This window comes from Aureococcus anophagefferens (genome assembly GCF_000186865.1).
Source record: "Aureococcus anophagefferens unplaced genomic scaffold AURANscaffold_24, whole genome shotgun sequence".
NCBI classification, from domain to species: domain Eukaryota; class Pelagophyceae; order Pelagomonadales; family Pelagomonadaceae; genus Aureococcus; species Aureococcus anophagefferens.
The window spans coordinates 521,407-535,012 of NW_008705584.1; the positions used below are offsets into that span (position 1 = coordinate 521,407).

General features: G+C 47.7%; 3 protein-coding genes across 3 annotated transcripts in view; 2 read left to right on the plus strand and 1 right to left on the minus strand.

Annotated features, from left to right (window-relative positions):
- Positions 1 to 7,451: 7,451 nt before the first annotated feature.
- Positions 7,452 to 9,559, plus strand: AURANDRAFT_54835 (hypothetical protein; the record flags this gene model as incomplete). The annotated part of the gene is made up of 7 exons (XM_009041847.1): positions 7,452 to 7,888; positions 7,946 to 8,338; positions 8,389 to 8,737; positions 8,782 to 8,944; positions 8,991 to 9,105; positions 9,151 to 9,252; positions 9,308 to 9,559. The coding sequence occupies 7 exons, from the start codon at positions 7,622 to 7,624 to the stop codon at positions 9,401 to 9,403; spliced, it is 1,485 nt and encodes a 494-aa protein (XP_009040095.1).
- A 102-nt stretch (positions 9,560 to 9,661) lies between these two features.
- On the minus strand, positions 9,662 to 11,308 carry AURANDRAFT_54838 (hypothetical protein; the record flags this gene model as incomplete). Its single annotated transcript, XM_009041854.1, has 2 exons — positions 9,662 to 10,946; positions 10,995 to 11,308. The coding sequence occupies 2 exons, from the start codon at positions 11,195 to 11,197 to the stop codon at positions 9,662 to 9,664; spliced, it is 1,488 nt and encodes a 495-aa protein (XP_009040102.1).
- Positions 11,309 to 11,644: 336 nt separating this feature from the next.
- The window catches only part of AURANDRAFT_72332 (hypothetical protein), a gene marked incomplete at both ends in the record, with an annotated part of 3,164 nt that continues 1,202 nt past the window's right edge, over positions 11,645 to 13,606 (plus strand). Inside the window, 7 exons of the mRNA XM_009041848.1 lie at positions 11,645 to 11,760; positions 12,168 to 12,266; positions 12,300 to 12,391; positions 12,439 to 12,699; positions 12,743 to 13,080; positions 13,127 to 13,465; positions 13,511 to 13,580. Of these exons, the coding sequence (XP_009040096.1) occupies positions 11,645 to 11,760; positions 12,168 to 12,266; positions 12,300 to 12,391; positions 12,439 to 12,699; positions 12,743 to 13,080; positions 13,127 to 13,465; positions 13,511 to 13,580 (1,315 nt within the window). The remainder of the gene's footprint in view (positions 11,761 to 12,167; positions 12,267 to 12,299; positions 12,392 to 12,438; positions 12,700 to 12,742; positions 13,081 to 13,126; positions 13,466 to 13,510; positions 13,581 to 13,606) is intronic.

Below are 13,606 nucleotides of genomic sequence, written 5' to 3' on the forward strand. Positions count from 1 at the left end.
TCCTTCTTGATTTTGCGCTGCTGCGTTTCTCAGGCTAACGTGTTGCGCCTTGATTTGAATTTATCTGAGATTAAAGAATGCCCCCAACGGTCAACAAGTGACTTTTGGTGGCGACATTCACCGCGTGTGTATCAGAACGAATGCCTATTGATGGCAGATAAAAAGCAGCAGCAGTTCGAGCATGCGAGTTTTGCATTCAACGGCCATATAAACATCTTACGATCCCTACGTGTGTTAGAAGTATTCCTATCTCAATTAGTCCAACGTCCATTTCACAGAGCACGCTCTGCAATTTTCATCCAACAAGAAGCTGCCTGTGCTTTGTTGAACGGCTTTGACCTGTTCTACCCTTCTAGGAGTCAGCAGGTAGGCTTTCTTATAAACATGCTACAACAACTGCAAATGCAAGCCCAAACACAACAACAACTTCCTTCCAAAGGGGAAATTGCACAACGTTTCCTTCTTGAAAAACTTTTAGAGAAAATAGCACGAGAAAACCTTGCCACTTACATTATTCCTGTTTATAATGTCACTTCCTCTGCTCACAAAACAAAAAAAATGTTTAGCTTCCTTAGTTTGCTGCTACAACACTCAAACGGGTCCACACGCAAATTCCCAGGTGAGTTTGAAGGCGGGGCAGAAACTTTGCCACCTCTTTGTAAAAGAGTGTTACTCGCTATGCAAAAACAGCTCATGGTATGTGCCGCAACAGCTCAGATCCGCTGTGGTGCAGAACGCCGCAGTTGCCTCAAACTTAATACTTGCACCGCAGTAGAATTTTCAAGTGAATCTTTGATTGAATCGGCGTCAAAGCAACAGACTGTCGAGGAGCTTAAATTGTCTTCTTGCGCGGAATGCTTAGCGAAATATGCACTCATCTTGATAGAATCGCATTTAGACTTACCCGACGGGCGGCTAGCAGATGAGAACACGCCTCGTGAAGGTCATCTGCGATCATCAGATAGTTGTCGGATCTTACTATCCCTAGCCACCGGCTTGATTCATTTTGCTTATCTGCCAGGCCTCGGGATCGAGCTTATATGGCCCGTAGCTCAGTTGCTCACGCTTGTGGATTCCATTGATCTTGGGTCAATCCAAGCTGTTCAACAGGAACCGGCATCGAAGTTGCGTGCTAGTTGGCTCGTAGGGGTCGAGATGAGCTCGCTCCTAAATGACTTGACAAAAACCCTGGCTACACTTGCTGGCAATCTGGCCGCTTCATTTTTTACAGACATGGACACACAGCCGTTGGGATACCTGCATTGGCTTGGTTCAAGTCTGCTTAGATTGGGTGTAGAGCCGAGGTATCACCACATGTTGGCGCGTGACGCCACAGTGCCTACTGAGGCGATTACCGTCAATGCTGTTGAATCGCAGGCGTGTGATTTTCGATTTGAAATGACAAGCGATTACAACAAACGCACGTGCTATGGGCTCTATTGCGCTTGGCTCCGCTCAGCTCTGTGTGGGATTGACCGGACTTATGCACTGGTGGTACGTCAGATTAGATCCTCAACAGACGAGGTGACCTTTATTAATATTGAAGAAATGGCCGCGTCGGCACTGCTAAAACACAACAATCTCACGATGCAGGCTGAATTTTATGCGCTGACAAGATTTGGTCAGGTTTCCAGTGAACATAATTCTTCGCATGTTCCTGGGCGTTTCCTTGCTATCTGGAGTGTAGTTGCTCGACTGACCACGTGGATATGGCAACAACGGAGCAAAAGCGACTCATGCGAGTTCGAGTCTTTACTGTCGAGGATTTTGGCATCTCTGCATGCACTCATGATCTTCCGAAGTGACAGCCCTTGTAGCGTCAGCTTGACCTACGTACCCGGGTTCCGACAGCGAAAGAGTCGGCATACAGATGCGACTGTATGCTGGCGACGTGCATTCGTCAAGGTCCGGGTTGTTGTTCGATGGCGAATGCTTTACTGCACACACACGTCAATTTTGATTTCCCCCCTCATGAAATCACGGCAGTTTCCCCTGCGATGTAAATGCGAGATCCTGAATTTCGTCATCGAATTAGTTAATTACAAAAAATCGCCAGATTCGAATCCAGTATTCTCCCTTCTTACAAGGATGGCTAAGGAGCATTACCATCTATTTTTGTGGCGGACTGGAATCAAAGCATATTCCACACTGATGGGCTCGCTCCAATCCCACTCATCAGTGTCCATAATACTCTCGACCTTCCACGAAATCCTGCAACGTAGCAATGTGTTTTCTGGTTTGAAACCACAATTGTCGACTATTCAGACAATACTCTCGGTGGACATTTGTATAGCGGCCAGACAATCATGCGAGGATTTCTTCCGGGGCCTATCAAACCATTTAAATTGTCTCGATCAGAGCACAGGGTGCGCCACGGCTGTAAACCCGTTTTCACTTCGCGTTGATTATGCGCGCACAGTGGTGATGATATTGAATTTGTGGGGCACTAAACATACAGAGGCGGATTGGTCATATTTAAGTCATGCGGGTGTTCTCCCTGACCTCCACAAGTTGTTTGTGAAGCTGTATACCTCCCTAACAATAAAATTGCCTTACAACAAGACACACGCGTTCGGCTTGGGATCCCAAGTGCGCGCTCGCTTGGAGGAGTCAAATTCCATTCTCTGCGACAGAAGCCATTTGAAAACGTGTCTTTGTGCGACGTGGGCCTTAATACGACACTTCGGGGCGTCCATTGGTAGTGCCAATGTCAGTGCGGGGAACACCGACCTCTCGTGCACGGATGTCCCGGAGCAATTTCTTTCCGTTATATACGATCTAGCGAGGCGCTCACTTGTACGACTCAATTCTGATGAGACGCGATTTACAGATTATCGGAGTGATCAAAGCGGGCTGGAAGCACAAGCCGGCTTTCACTTTGATGCTAACCAGGGTCGACGGTGTCATGAGCTCATATCTGCACCCATGCGATTTATGAACATGGAGCCTGGGGTCGTTCTTTCGCCTGGGGAAGTGTTATCATACCCTTGCGGGCCGGACTTCTCAATAACCTGCTGGCTCCTTCTGACACAAGACTCGACGGGATATTACCGTTCCTTATTTTTTCGTGGCCTTAGCAGAGACTCCTGGCCGATAGTCCTCCTTCGCGACCTTGATTTGAGACTAGAAGTTGGGTATCTCGACGAAAATAGCGGCGCTTTCTGTAAGCTAATTACTTCCAAAGATGCTTGCCCACTAAATGCGTGGATTCACATCGGCCTCGTATGTGAGGGCTCCAAACTGCGTCTGTATCTGGATGGGTCACTTGATGCCCAGCAAATTAATTGCGAAGCCCGACCATCCACTCGGCATCCATTATATGTTGGCAGAGTGCCCGACGGGGGCTTTCCCATACACGGCGTGCGCGGAGGCATAGAGGGATCGCTTGCTAATCTACGCTTCTACACGCGAGCACTCTCCCCCATTCATGTACGTGTCCTCTGTGACCAGGGTGCCCCGGAAGAATTTTGCTTTCACGATCGCTTGTGCAACCAAATTTGCGCGGCTGTCTTTTTACTCACCTCGTCTGACTTATTTTTAAAAGCATTACGGCACTATGATTGGCTGAATTTACTGTTCAATTTCTATCTTTTTGGCACTGCTAGAGTACAGCAGGCAGTCGTTCGCATTCTGCGATACTTGCTACCGACCATATCACCCACAGAAGTTGCCACATTGAAGGAACGCTATGATTGGTTAGGAAAGTCAGCACATAAAAACGTCATCCTAGACTATGAGACAGGAGGGGCAAAGTCAAATTTCTTGAACTATTTGTTAGCCATTATTGGCTGCTCTACTTGGAGATTAAAGCCCGCGTACCTTCACGAAGGTTTGCTGATTTCCTCCGCTGCCCAAGAAGCACGTCTGAACCTGCCCTCACCCCGACTTCTAACTAGGTGTTTTGCGCAGATTGAAGGGAGATCCAATGATTATTTGAGTGTAAAGGATCTTACGGATATCTGCACATTATCTCGTGAAATGATGTGTTTGATTCAGCTATTGTCATGTGCGCCAAAGTGGCAGGAAATTACCTTTAAAATTTTAATCAGCGCACTATCACAGGCTCGGATCTTCATCGAGACAAGGCCGGGCGAAAGCCCAGTATTTTTGTCTCGGTGCCTGGCTACCTTGTGTACACTTGGTGGGGATTCTGGAGGTATCCAGAGGGGCTCTACGATCGTCCTCGCTAATAGTGGGACTTATGCGACAGTCATTGACTGCGATGAGTACTCTTGCTCGGCACAGGTGATCACATCTAAGGAATCCAATGCCTTTCTACCCCCCCAAGGCTACCCCGATTTTTTCACGAAACATTCACCATGTACTAGTAGTGATAGCATGCATTTGAAACGCCTAGCATTGCACTCTTGTCCGGTAAGCAACATTCCAGGCCTAGTCTCTGTTGACTTCGACCAGATGTTGGTCCCACTGACTTCAATCGATGCCTGGAGAGCAGTCACGTCCCGCCATAACACCAGTATCCTCACTATAGTGGTGCCATGCGTGCTCAACTTGCTGCGGTTACTGAGCGCCAACGACTTGGCTATCACGCACATGAGAAGTAGTGCCGCTTCGTTTCTGCTCGACCAACTGCGTTCGAGATCGGCCAAGGTTCTCTGGATGTTCACCTCGTGTCCTACGTTGTGTGAATTTATGACATGTCAGAAGATGCTTATGCAAACGCTCCTGCATGCATGCACACAAGTAAGTCTTTTATCATGCCGCTATGCGCAGTTTGAACGACGCACCATTTAGGCTGATTCAACGCCCTTCTTTGTCACATTGGATGATGCAGAGTCTCGAATCATTGCTCTCAGGAAACGCGTGTACCAGGTTGTACGGTGCGATTGGATATAAACTTTTAAAATTTAATTATATTGTGCAGACTTCTGGCCGATAACGGTGCTCCCTCGGGACCAGTGCTGCCAGAAGATGTCCACACGACGGAAGTTGACACCAGCCCTTCAGAAATCACAAAGCCCAAGGTGCAAAATGAGACAATTGCATCCGGTGACACTAGATAACTCAGGGGTTGAGTTTGATGAAGCAAAGGCATAGGACACTACCTAGCGAGCACGCAGACATAGTTGGAGCAGTGCAGTTTGTCAAAGGTACTTTACAAGCTGATGCCGCTCGCAGTCGAAGAAGTATTCCTCATCGCCGACAATACCCCATGGCTCCATTGATCCACAGAGATCAGGTTTTAGCAATGTGTAAGGAATACTACTTCCCTGAGGAACGTAGTTCTTGCATGAACAGATCACCTCGAAGAATCTTTGAGACAAAAATTGAAGCCGTTGGGCTGGACTGGAGCCGGCTGCACAATACCAGCAAGACCGCGGAATGTACATTAGCATACCTCTACATACGAGCATTGTTGATGCGAATGCTTGGCCAGCACGTGGTGGATTCTGATGTCAAACCGAACAAATACACAACACCAGAGACTCTGTTGAGGCTGATACAATTACTCACATTTCGTGGATGCCAGCTGCCCCTGACTGCTGCCGCTGTCGAAACCAAGCTGCGACGGGCGATAGGATTCGCGTTGCCATCGAGCTCTCAAAAATTGTGCGTCAACTTGCTGCCGTTGGAATCACCAGAATTCTCAGTCGATTTGGTCTCTACAATACAATCTTACTGCATCATCACATTTGAGGCTGCAGCATATCTTGAGTCGCACGCATCATCAAACTGGGCCTCACCGGAAGTTTTAGAATTCCATGATATTGATGCACTTTCAAAGCTCAATGTTGCGCGCGGACACTGGCTGGTCACATTGCTACTTGCTAATGGCACAAAGTTATTCTCTTCTTCGAAATTGTTTGTTAGGCTCTGTAATTGCATGCGGTCTGTAAATGCTTCTTTGAAGGCTACAATTTGCAAAACTCTCATTGAAATATTGGTCGTCTGGCATGAGTCAATATTGAGAGTGCACACCGATGTTCCTCTACCGTCAAATATGTTTTTCCTGAAGCTATTCCGGGAGAGCAGCTTCATTCCACACATGCGTTTGAGCATCGAGAAACGCATTGCATTGGAAAGACGGCAACGTCGATTATCGTTCTCGACATATGTGCAGACCACAGTGCATGTTCTCGCCGCGCTCAATTGCTTAGAAGAACGCTTTGTGACTCATTTTTCTAATGCAGGCCAAACCCTCGAGAAAGTTTTGCCGCCAAAATTAGTATGCGCCATGCCATATGCACTGCATTTAATGTTGGATGCGAGTGGACACGAGTTGAGTCGCACCTGCGTGTACGAATTACGATTATCAGAGGCAATCTGTGGGATGAACCCAAGCCAGGAATCTTATCGTCTAGTATATCGAGGGTCCCACATGCATGCCATTGTAGGGGACCTGATGCCCTCGAGGGCTTATCACTTTAAACTTCGCGTTATAGCAACCACGGGAGTGCCCCTGACGACATATAGCGAAAGAGTTTCTTACGAAACGTCAACCGGGTCACCGTGTGTCTTCGACAAAGGTAAATGTGGTACTGACATTCTCGTAAGTAAAGACGGTCTAACTTCCATGTATGTGGGCAACGAGTCTTGGTCCACTATCATGGGCAGCACTCCCCTGATTGCAGGTGTAAATACGTGGGAAATCACTATAGAAGCATCTGAAACGTCGTATTTATTCATCGGTGTTGCCCAAAAGTCTGCTGACCTTCAGACATTCCTCGGTGGCGATGATTGTTCCTGGGGCTTCATTGGAGACAGGGCTCTTTACCACAAGCGAACAAAACTGAAAATGTATGGCGAGCGCTTCGGTGAAGGCGATGTGGTTACTGTGTCTCTTGACACCAATTTTTGTACACTGTCATTCCAAAAAAATGGTATTGATCTTGGCGTCGCCTTTAAAGGCCTCAGTGGTGATCTGTACCCTGCCGTGGCGTTCTACAATAGAGGTCAGCGGGTGCGATTGGCTCTATCGCCAAGCATGTCACCAGGGGCCGGAATTGTGATTGCGCAGTCCCCATGTGCGTATGGGATTGATGACTTCTTCCACTTTTTGAAAATAATGCTATCAATCTCCATCCAGGGCAGTGTGCAAGTCAAATCATGCTATCGTGTGTATGAAATACATAAACGGTGGTACTCTGGCTTCTTGAAATGGGCCACAAGTGTAGCCGGATACTCGCTTCTCATCGATGACTCAGATGCTGCGTGCTTCCAACATGGGGTCGTAGCAGGGCAGCAGCTGAAAACTCCCCGTGGTATTGCATCTGTTAGGGGGGTTGGCTCCGGTCTTCTGTGGTGTCACTGCAAACCTGAGACTGGTCTGTTTTTCCTTGCCCATCCTGAAGCTACACGCGCACACGAGCCACGCTGCAAAGTTGCCATGGATTTCGAACGCTATAGCGCTATTCTCACTAGGCAACACAACATCAACATTGACAGAGTATTGATTGATGTCATTGACACTCTGAGCTTGTTCTACCATGCAAATCCATGGAATGTAGCACCCCGCAACATTATCGAAGAGTTTCGTTCACAATCCCTCCTCAAAGTAAGCGAGATATTCGATGAGCAGGATCTACTAGACTCTGTCCTCTGTCGTGCTTCTCTTTTACTTTCTTTCAACCAGGAAGTTCCATGTTCACTTCCATTTCTTATGCATGCTAGCAATCTCGGCAATCAGAGGTTTACCAAAAGCTGGATCACAGGTGGTCTTTGTGAAATAAAATATCCAAGCCTGGTCCTGTCTTTAAGTCGGAATTACATTTTTGCATTCACAAAAAAAAACATATTTAATCAGTATATTAGATACACAACAGCTCAGGCAAAGAAGGCTGAAGACGACTATGACTACCCTGATGATTTGCCCTTGGTCGTCTTAAATAGGCGCAAAGCGCTGGTAGACCCCATGGCAGCACCCGAGGTGCCTCAAAAAGCTTATTCTCTCATCCTAAGTAGTTTTACATTTGTTTTTGTGCAGCTACGTTTGTCATCGTCAGTATTTGGGCAGTTGTTTGATGAGTTACACTTTCTCGAAGCGCCGCTGTTGCGGATGGGCTACATGCATCCTATGGACGATGGGCAGGAACGCACATTTAAGGTTAAATTCGATGGGGAAGGTGTAGACGACTATGGTGGTCCATATCGTGAAGTATTTGCCCAGATACCATCTGAGTTGCAAGCATTCAAGTGCTCTCCAGACAGCAGTAGAACTACGTGTTACCTTCCGGTGTTCCAGCCAACGCCAAATACTGCCAGTGACACTGAGTTGGATGTTCCAAAGTTCATTCTACGTCCTCAGTACACTGCCCCAATGTATTTGGAGTTGTGTAACTTCCTGGGACAATTAGTTGGTATCGCTTTGCGCTCCAAGGTCAGTATATCACAGCGCACACGCCTTTGTGGGCACACGCGCTGCCATAGGCACTGATGCCACTCGAATTCCCCCCCATCATCTGGAAGGTGCTAGTCGGCGAAGATGCAAATGCACATGATCTGGCAAGTTTTGATCGCGATGCCCTCATGATGTTAAAAAGAATAAGTGATATTTATGAGGCATGGTGCAAAGATGACATACGCCCGCGAGAAACGCCAGCTGATCCTAGTGCTGGCTTCTTTTGGGTTTCAAATCTCAGCGATGGCACTAGTGTAGAGCTGCACCCCAGCGGAAGTTCCGAACTTGTGAATATGTCTGATATTCCTCTCTTTCTTAAAGTATCGAGCGAGTGTCGTTTGCAGGAGAGTAAGTTTGCTATGCTCGCAATGCGGACCGGTGCGCGACCTCTTCTTTCTTAAACTCAGGATTGTACCGCACAGGGCTTTCATGTGTGATCCCGCCTTGCGTGTTACAGCTTCTGAGCTGGGCGGAGCTCGAAAAAAAAGTGTGTGGAACTCCAGGAATAGACATAGAACTGCTCAAACAAAACACAGAATATGATGACGATATTCAACCTAATGACAACCACATAACATTGTTCTGGTATAGAATCAAGCACTGAATCACATTGCTTAGTGCCCTCTCCCAGGGATGCGCTCCGTTCATTTACTGGCCATGAGCGTTCTATTTTTTTACGCTTTGTTTGGGCGCGCACCCGGCTGCCGCCTACCCAAATGGAGTTCACCCAAAAGTTTAAGATACAGGTGATTCATACCAGAGGATGGATACCAAACTCATTTTGGCTTTAGGCTGCCATAGGCGACGGTCCACGAGAGAGCCCAAATAAATATCTCCCCAAAGCCCATACTTGCTTCTTCTCATTGAACTTGCCGAAGTACTCGTCCCATGAGGTTGGTTCATATCTCACTCACTTAGCCTTTTGAATGTCGATATTTATTTCCATAGGTTATGGTAAGTAAGCTGCGGTATGCCATGTTCAATTGCATCGAGATGGACGCCGATTTCAAATTAACAGACACAGAGCTTGCGGCTTGGTCATAGTCCCTCCCCCAAAGATACAAGATTACCCATCGGCAAATTGTCCGAGCAGCAGGCCCCGCGGCCGGGGTAGCGGGTAGTAGTTGATGTGCCGGTGGTAGGGTGCGAACCGCCCGGGCTGGGCCGCAGTGGGACCTGGGCTTTAAAGCCGGCGGCATGTGTCCCTCGCGCGGGGGAATGGGGTGGCCGGACACAAGGACCCGACCGCAGATCGCCAACCATTACCGCCGCCAAGCGCGCAATTAAGTTTGCGATGTATATTCAAAGAACTTGAAAGTGTCTTGCAAGAATTTTCTGTAATTCAGCCGAACTATTGTGCCCTTGATTTATTTCAAGTGCTTTTGACACCATTGCGAAAGCACCCTGGAAATTTCCGAGTTTGTATGCGAGCAATGCTCCATTAAAATAAGGCTGAAAAAGGTGAGGGGCAGTCTCCTGCGCATTGAGAAAGATAGCTTGTGCTGATTCAATTCTGCTCTTTTGTAGCTCAAGAATACCAAGATTACACAGACTTTCGGCGTGTCCTCTATCTAGAGAAAGCGATATTTTGAAAGATTGGTAAGCCATGTCAATGTCGCCAATACCGATGCCTACGTGCCCGATATTATACCAAACATCTGCAGAATCGTCAGCAAGTTGAAGCGCTCGATCAAAACATCCAAGAGCCAAATCAAATTGCGAAGAGTAAAAGCAGCAAAGACCGAGATTGTTCCATATCTCGGGACCAGAAACACCCATTTGAAGAAGGCGGCGATAATAACGAAGACTCAATTCCGGCTGGTGGGAATAAAAGTAGTTTGCTGCAAGACAGGCCAGCCCTTCTACATTCGATGCATCTAGCATCAAAACTCGTTGATAAAAAACAACACTGGGCCCCAAAGCGTACATCATCTCATGAATTCTTGCAATGCCCAACTGTAGGCGAGGCTCTGTTGGGGCTTCTTCCACGGCCTTCTGCAACGCTTTCAGAGCAGTATTAGGCTGATCGAGGCGCAGGTAGACCTTTGCTAACTCAAGTACCGTCGTTGTCATGTTTTGGTCACGCAACGAGGACAAGAGTTGGCGTTCTGAATCTCTGTATAGGCCAAGGCGATAGTAACACTTCGCAAGCCGACATTTCCACCACCAATCTTTGAAACAGGCTTCCTTTGTGGCTTCTGCACATAACTCTAGCGCGCGCGTCACATTGCGCTCGTGATAGATGAGGTAATCACATATGGCTTTTGCCATCGCTGTCCTGCGCACCAGTCGGGTAAACTCCAGTCGTTCAATGTTTAAGAAGCCCCCCCCTGGCTGAGCCGCTACTGATGCAGTTCCAAGTCTGACCTCGCGACCTAAAGTGGTTACAGGGCGTCCTTGGCCGGTTGCTGTTGCTGTATTGCGAAGTGCAAGCAAGACCCCAGTCTGTCCCGTTATAGGACGGCAAGCAGAGCCCGGCTTGGCGAAACCAGTCAAAGGGCGTCCAAAGGTTGAAACGGGCCGAACACACTGATCTGCGGCGTTTACCGTAGCTGCAGTGGCAGGGCGCATTACGGATGTTCCAGGCCTATGTGATGTCAACACCAATAATTTTGGGAGTGCGCACTCTTCATACCTTGGCATTGAATCCACTGCGTTGTCATCAAGCATTAGATCCGCAAGGCCTTCATCCTCTAGTTCCGTGTCGTCAGTCCAGTTTCGGGCGCTCAATGAACGGCACTTGAAAAATACAGCCGCTTGGTCTCTTGGCTGAATCTGCAAGAGCTCAGTGCATGCAGCCGAGCATTTGTCGTACTGACGTCTGCGATAATGCATCATGGCTACCCAAAGCTACGCAAACTGGAATTGGATAAGTCAAAGAGACGTACTTACCAGATCGGTTTCCTCCATAATCTGAGCGCAGATTCAAGAGTCGGGGGCGCAAAAAAAACGGCACTTTTTTCATGCTTGCAGAGACCAAAAAAAGAGGAAAAAGAGGGGAAAGAAAAAAATCGGCGCCGGAGGCGCAAGAACGGCGCCGGAGGCCAGAAGGCGTAAAAAAAAGAAGTTGGGGACCTTGCTACGTCCCTCGAGCCCCGTGAGAGCGGTACAGAAGTGCGTCGTATTTCTGACACAGCGACGTAGAGTCTCCTCTACTGAGTCGGAGGATACTGTAAAAGGCGTTGTAAAGGAATGTAAGCTCCTTCACTGTAGACTATAAAGGTAGATATTTACACTGCCCGATACACCGCCGGGATATAGAGGCACTAAGCCGGTGAGCTGCCTATGCATCTCCCAGACTCCTCGGTCACTAAAAGTGTGCAAGAGAAAGAAAGGCGGCTGCTGGAGTTTTGGCCATTCGCTGTTGCGCCTCGACAGGAGGTCGGCAGTGAAATTTCCCGGTGAAGGTTTATACTCAGCAGCCTTTGTATGCAGTGTCCTCAGAGAAGACCCAATCGTCAATGCTAAGTCCTGGGGCTCATCCGAAATTTCTCCTTGCCTCCGAGTCCGCAAACCTAAGCTCATAACGCCACGGCTATGGTTCACCTGGTCTGATCTGGTCTCTGCATCCTCTCGGCCAATCGCTGTTGCCGAAGAATGGACTACTCCACACTCCGATTCATTTGAAATCACCTAGCAAGAGAGAAACTCATGTGCCCCAGCTTTGCCTTCTCTACTTCCCCTGAAGAGAAAAATATATAATTTGTACAAGACTCGTAACGATTTTTAGCTGGCTCGAGGATGAAGCTTAAACGATTTCTGTTGGTGGGTCCCACCATTTTTCCATAATTGATCGTTCACCAAAGAGGTATTACCCGCCCGGGGTTATTCTGGAGTATGAGTTACGAGACAAAAGTCGCGAAACGAAAGAAATCGATTTACTTCACCTTTCCCCCGAGTATGTAAAGTTATGTGTGTTGAAAAGTCCATCTGCGTCTAGGACTGATGTCGAAGTTCTTGTGAATCAAGTCACTTTTGAAGAGCCATTAATCAGTGATAATCGAAAACCACAGCTACGACGCTTAATCTACAGTACGAAAATAAGGCTATGTCCTGATAACTTCACGAATTTGTCACAGAACTGATTGAAAAACTTGAAAATAACGAAAATAGTGACTACTATCTATTCAAAATTCTCAGGGCGCATATTCTGCCTCTGACGAATTGCGCATTTAACAAGCAAGGTGACAAATTCATCACTGGAAGTTATGACAGAACTTGTAAAATCTGGCGAACTGAAACTGGGGAAGAATTGCTGACTCTTGAAGGTCATCGTAATGTGGTTTATGCGATCGCGTTCAACAACCCCTGGGGTAATAAAATCATAACAGGATCTTTCGGTATGTGCCCAGCCTACAGCGTTGTACAATTGCCCCTATGTAGACAAAACGTGCAAAATCTGGAATGCAGATAATGGTGACCTCTATCATACGTATCGTGGACATGCCACCGAAATTGTTTGCTTATCCTTCAATCCTCATGGAATCATTGTCGCAACTGGTTCCATGGACAACACGGCCAGGCTGTGGGACGTGGAGTCCGGGGAGTGTCTGCATACACTACTTGGCCACACTGCAGAAATCGTGAGTTTAAATTTCGACACCAGCGGACAGAAAATAATAACGGGCTCGTTTGATCACACCGTCAAGGTCTGGGATGTAAGGACTGGTCGTTGTATTCACACATTGGCTGGGCACAATGGTGAAATCTCAAGCACGCAGGTTTGTTCTACTCTAGCGTCCTGAAACGGATTTGTCACCTTCGTAGTTCAACTACCAATCTGATTTGTGTATAAGCGGCTCCATCGACCGTACATGTAAGGTTTGGGATGTTTCCAGTGGCCAGTGTGTGCATACACTTCGAGGCCATAATGATGAAATTCTGGATGTTTGCTACAATGCTACTGGCTCAAGGTTGGTGACAGCTTCTGCTGATGGGACATCTCGTGTATTCAACACCATGACTGGAGCTTGTCAGTCCATTCTAATTGGCCACGAAGGCGAGATTTCAAAGGTTGCATTCAACCCCCAAGGTGTGAGAATTCTGACTGCAAGCAGTGACAAGACGGCGCGCCTATGGGACATGGAAACTGGCGACTGTCTTCAGGTGAGAATCCATCAATTAATTCTCGATCACGCGGGTGCATCGTAGATCCTCGAGGGTCACACTGACGAAATATTTAGCTGTGCATTTAACTACAGCGGCGACACCATCATCACAGGTTCCAAGGATAATACATGTCGCTCG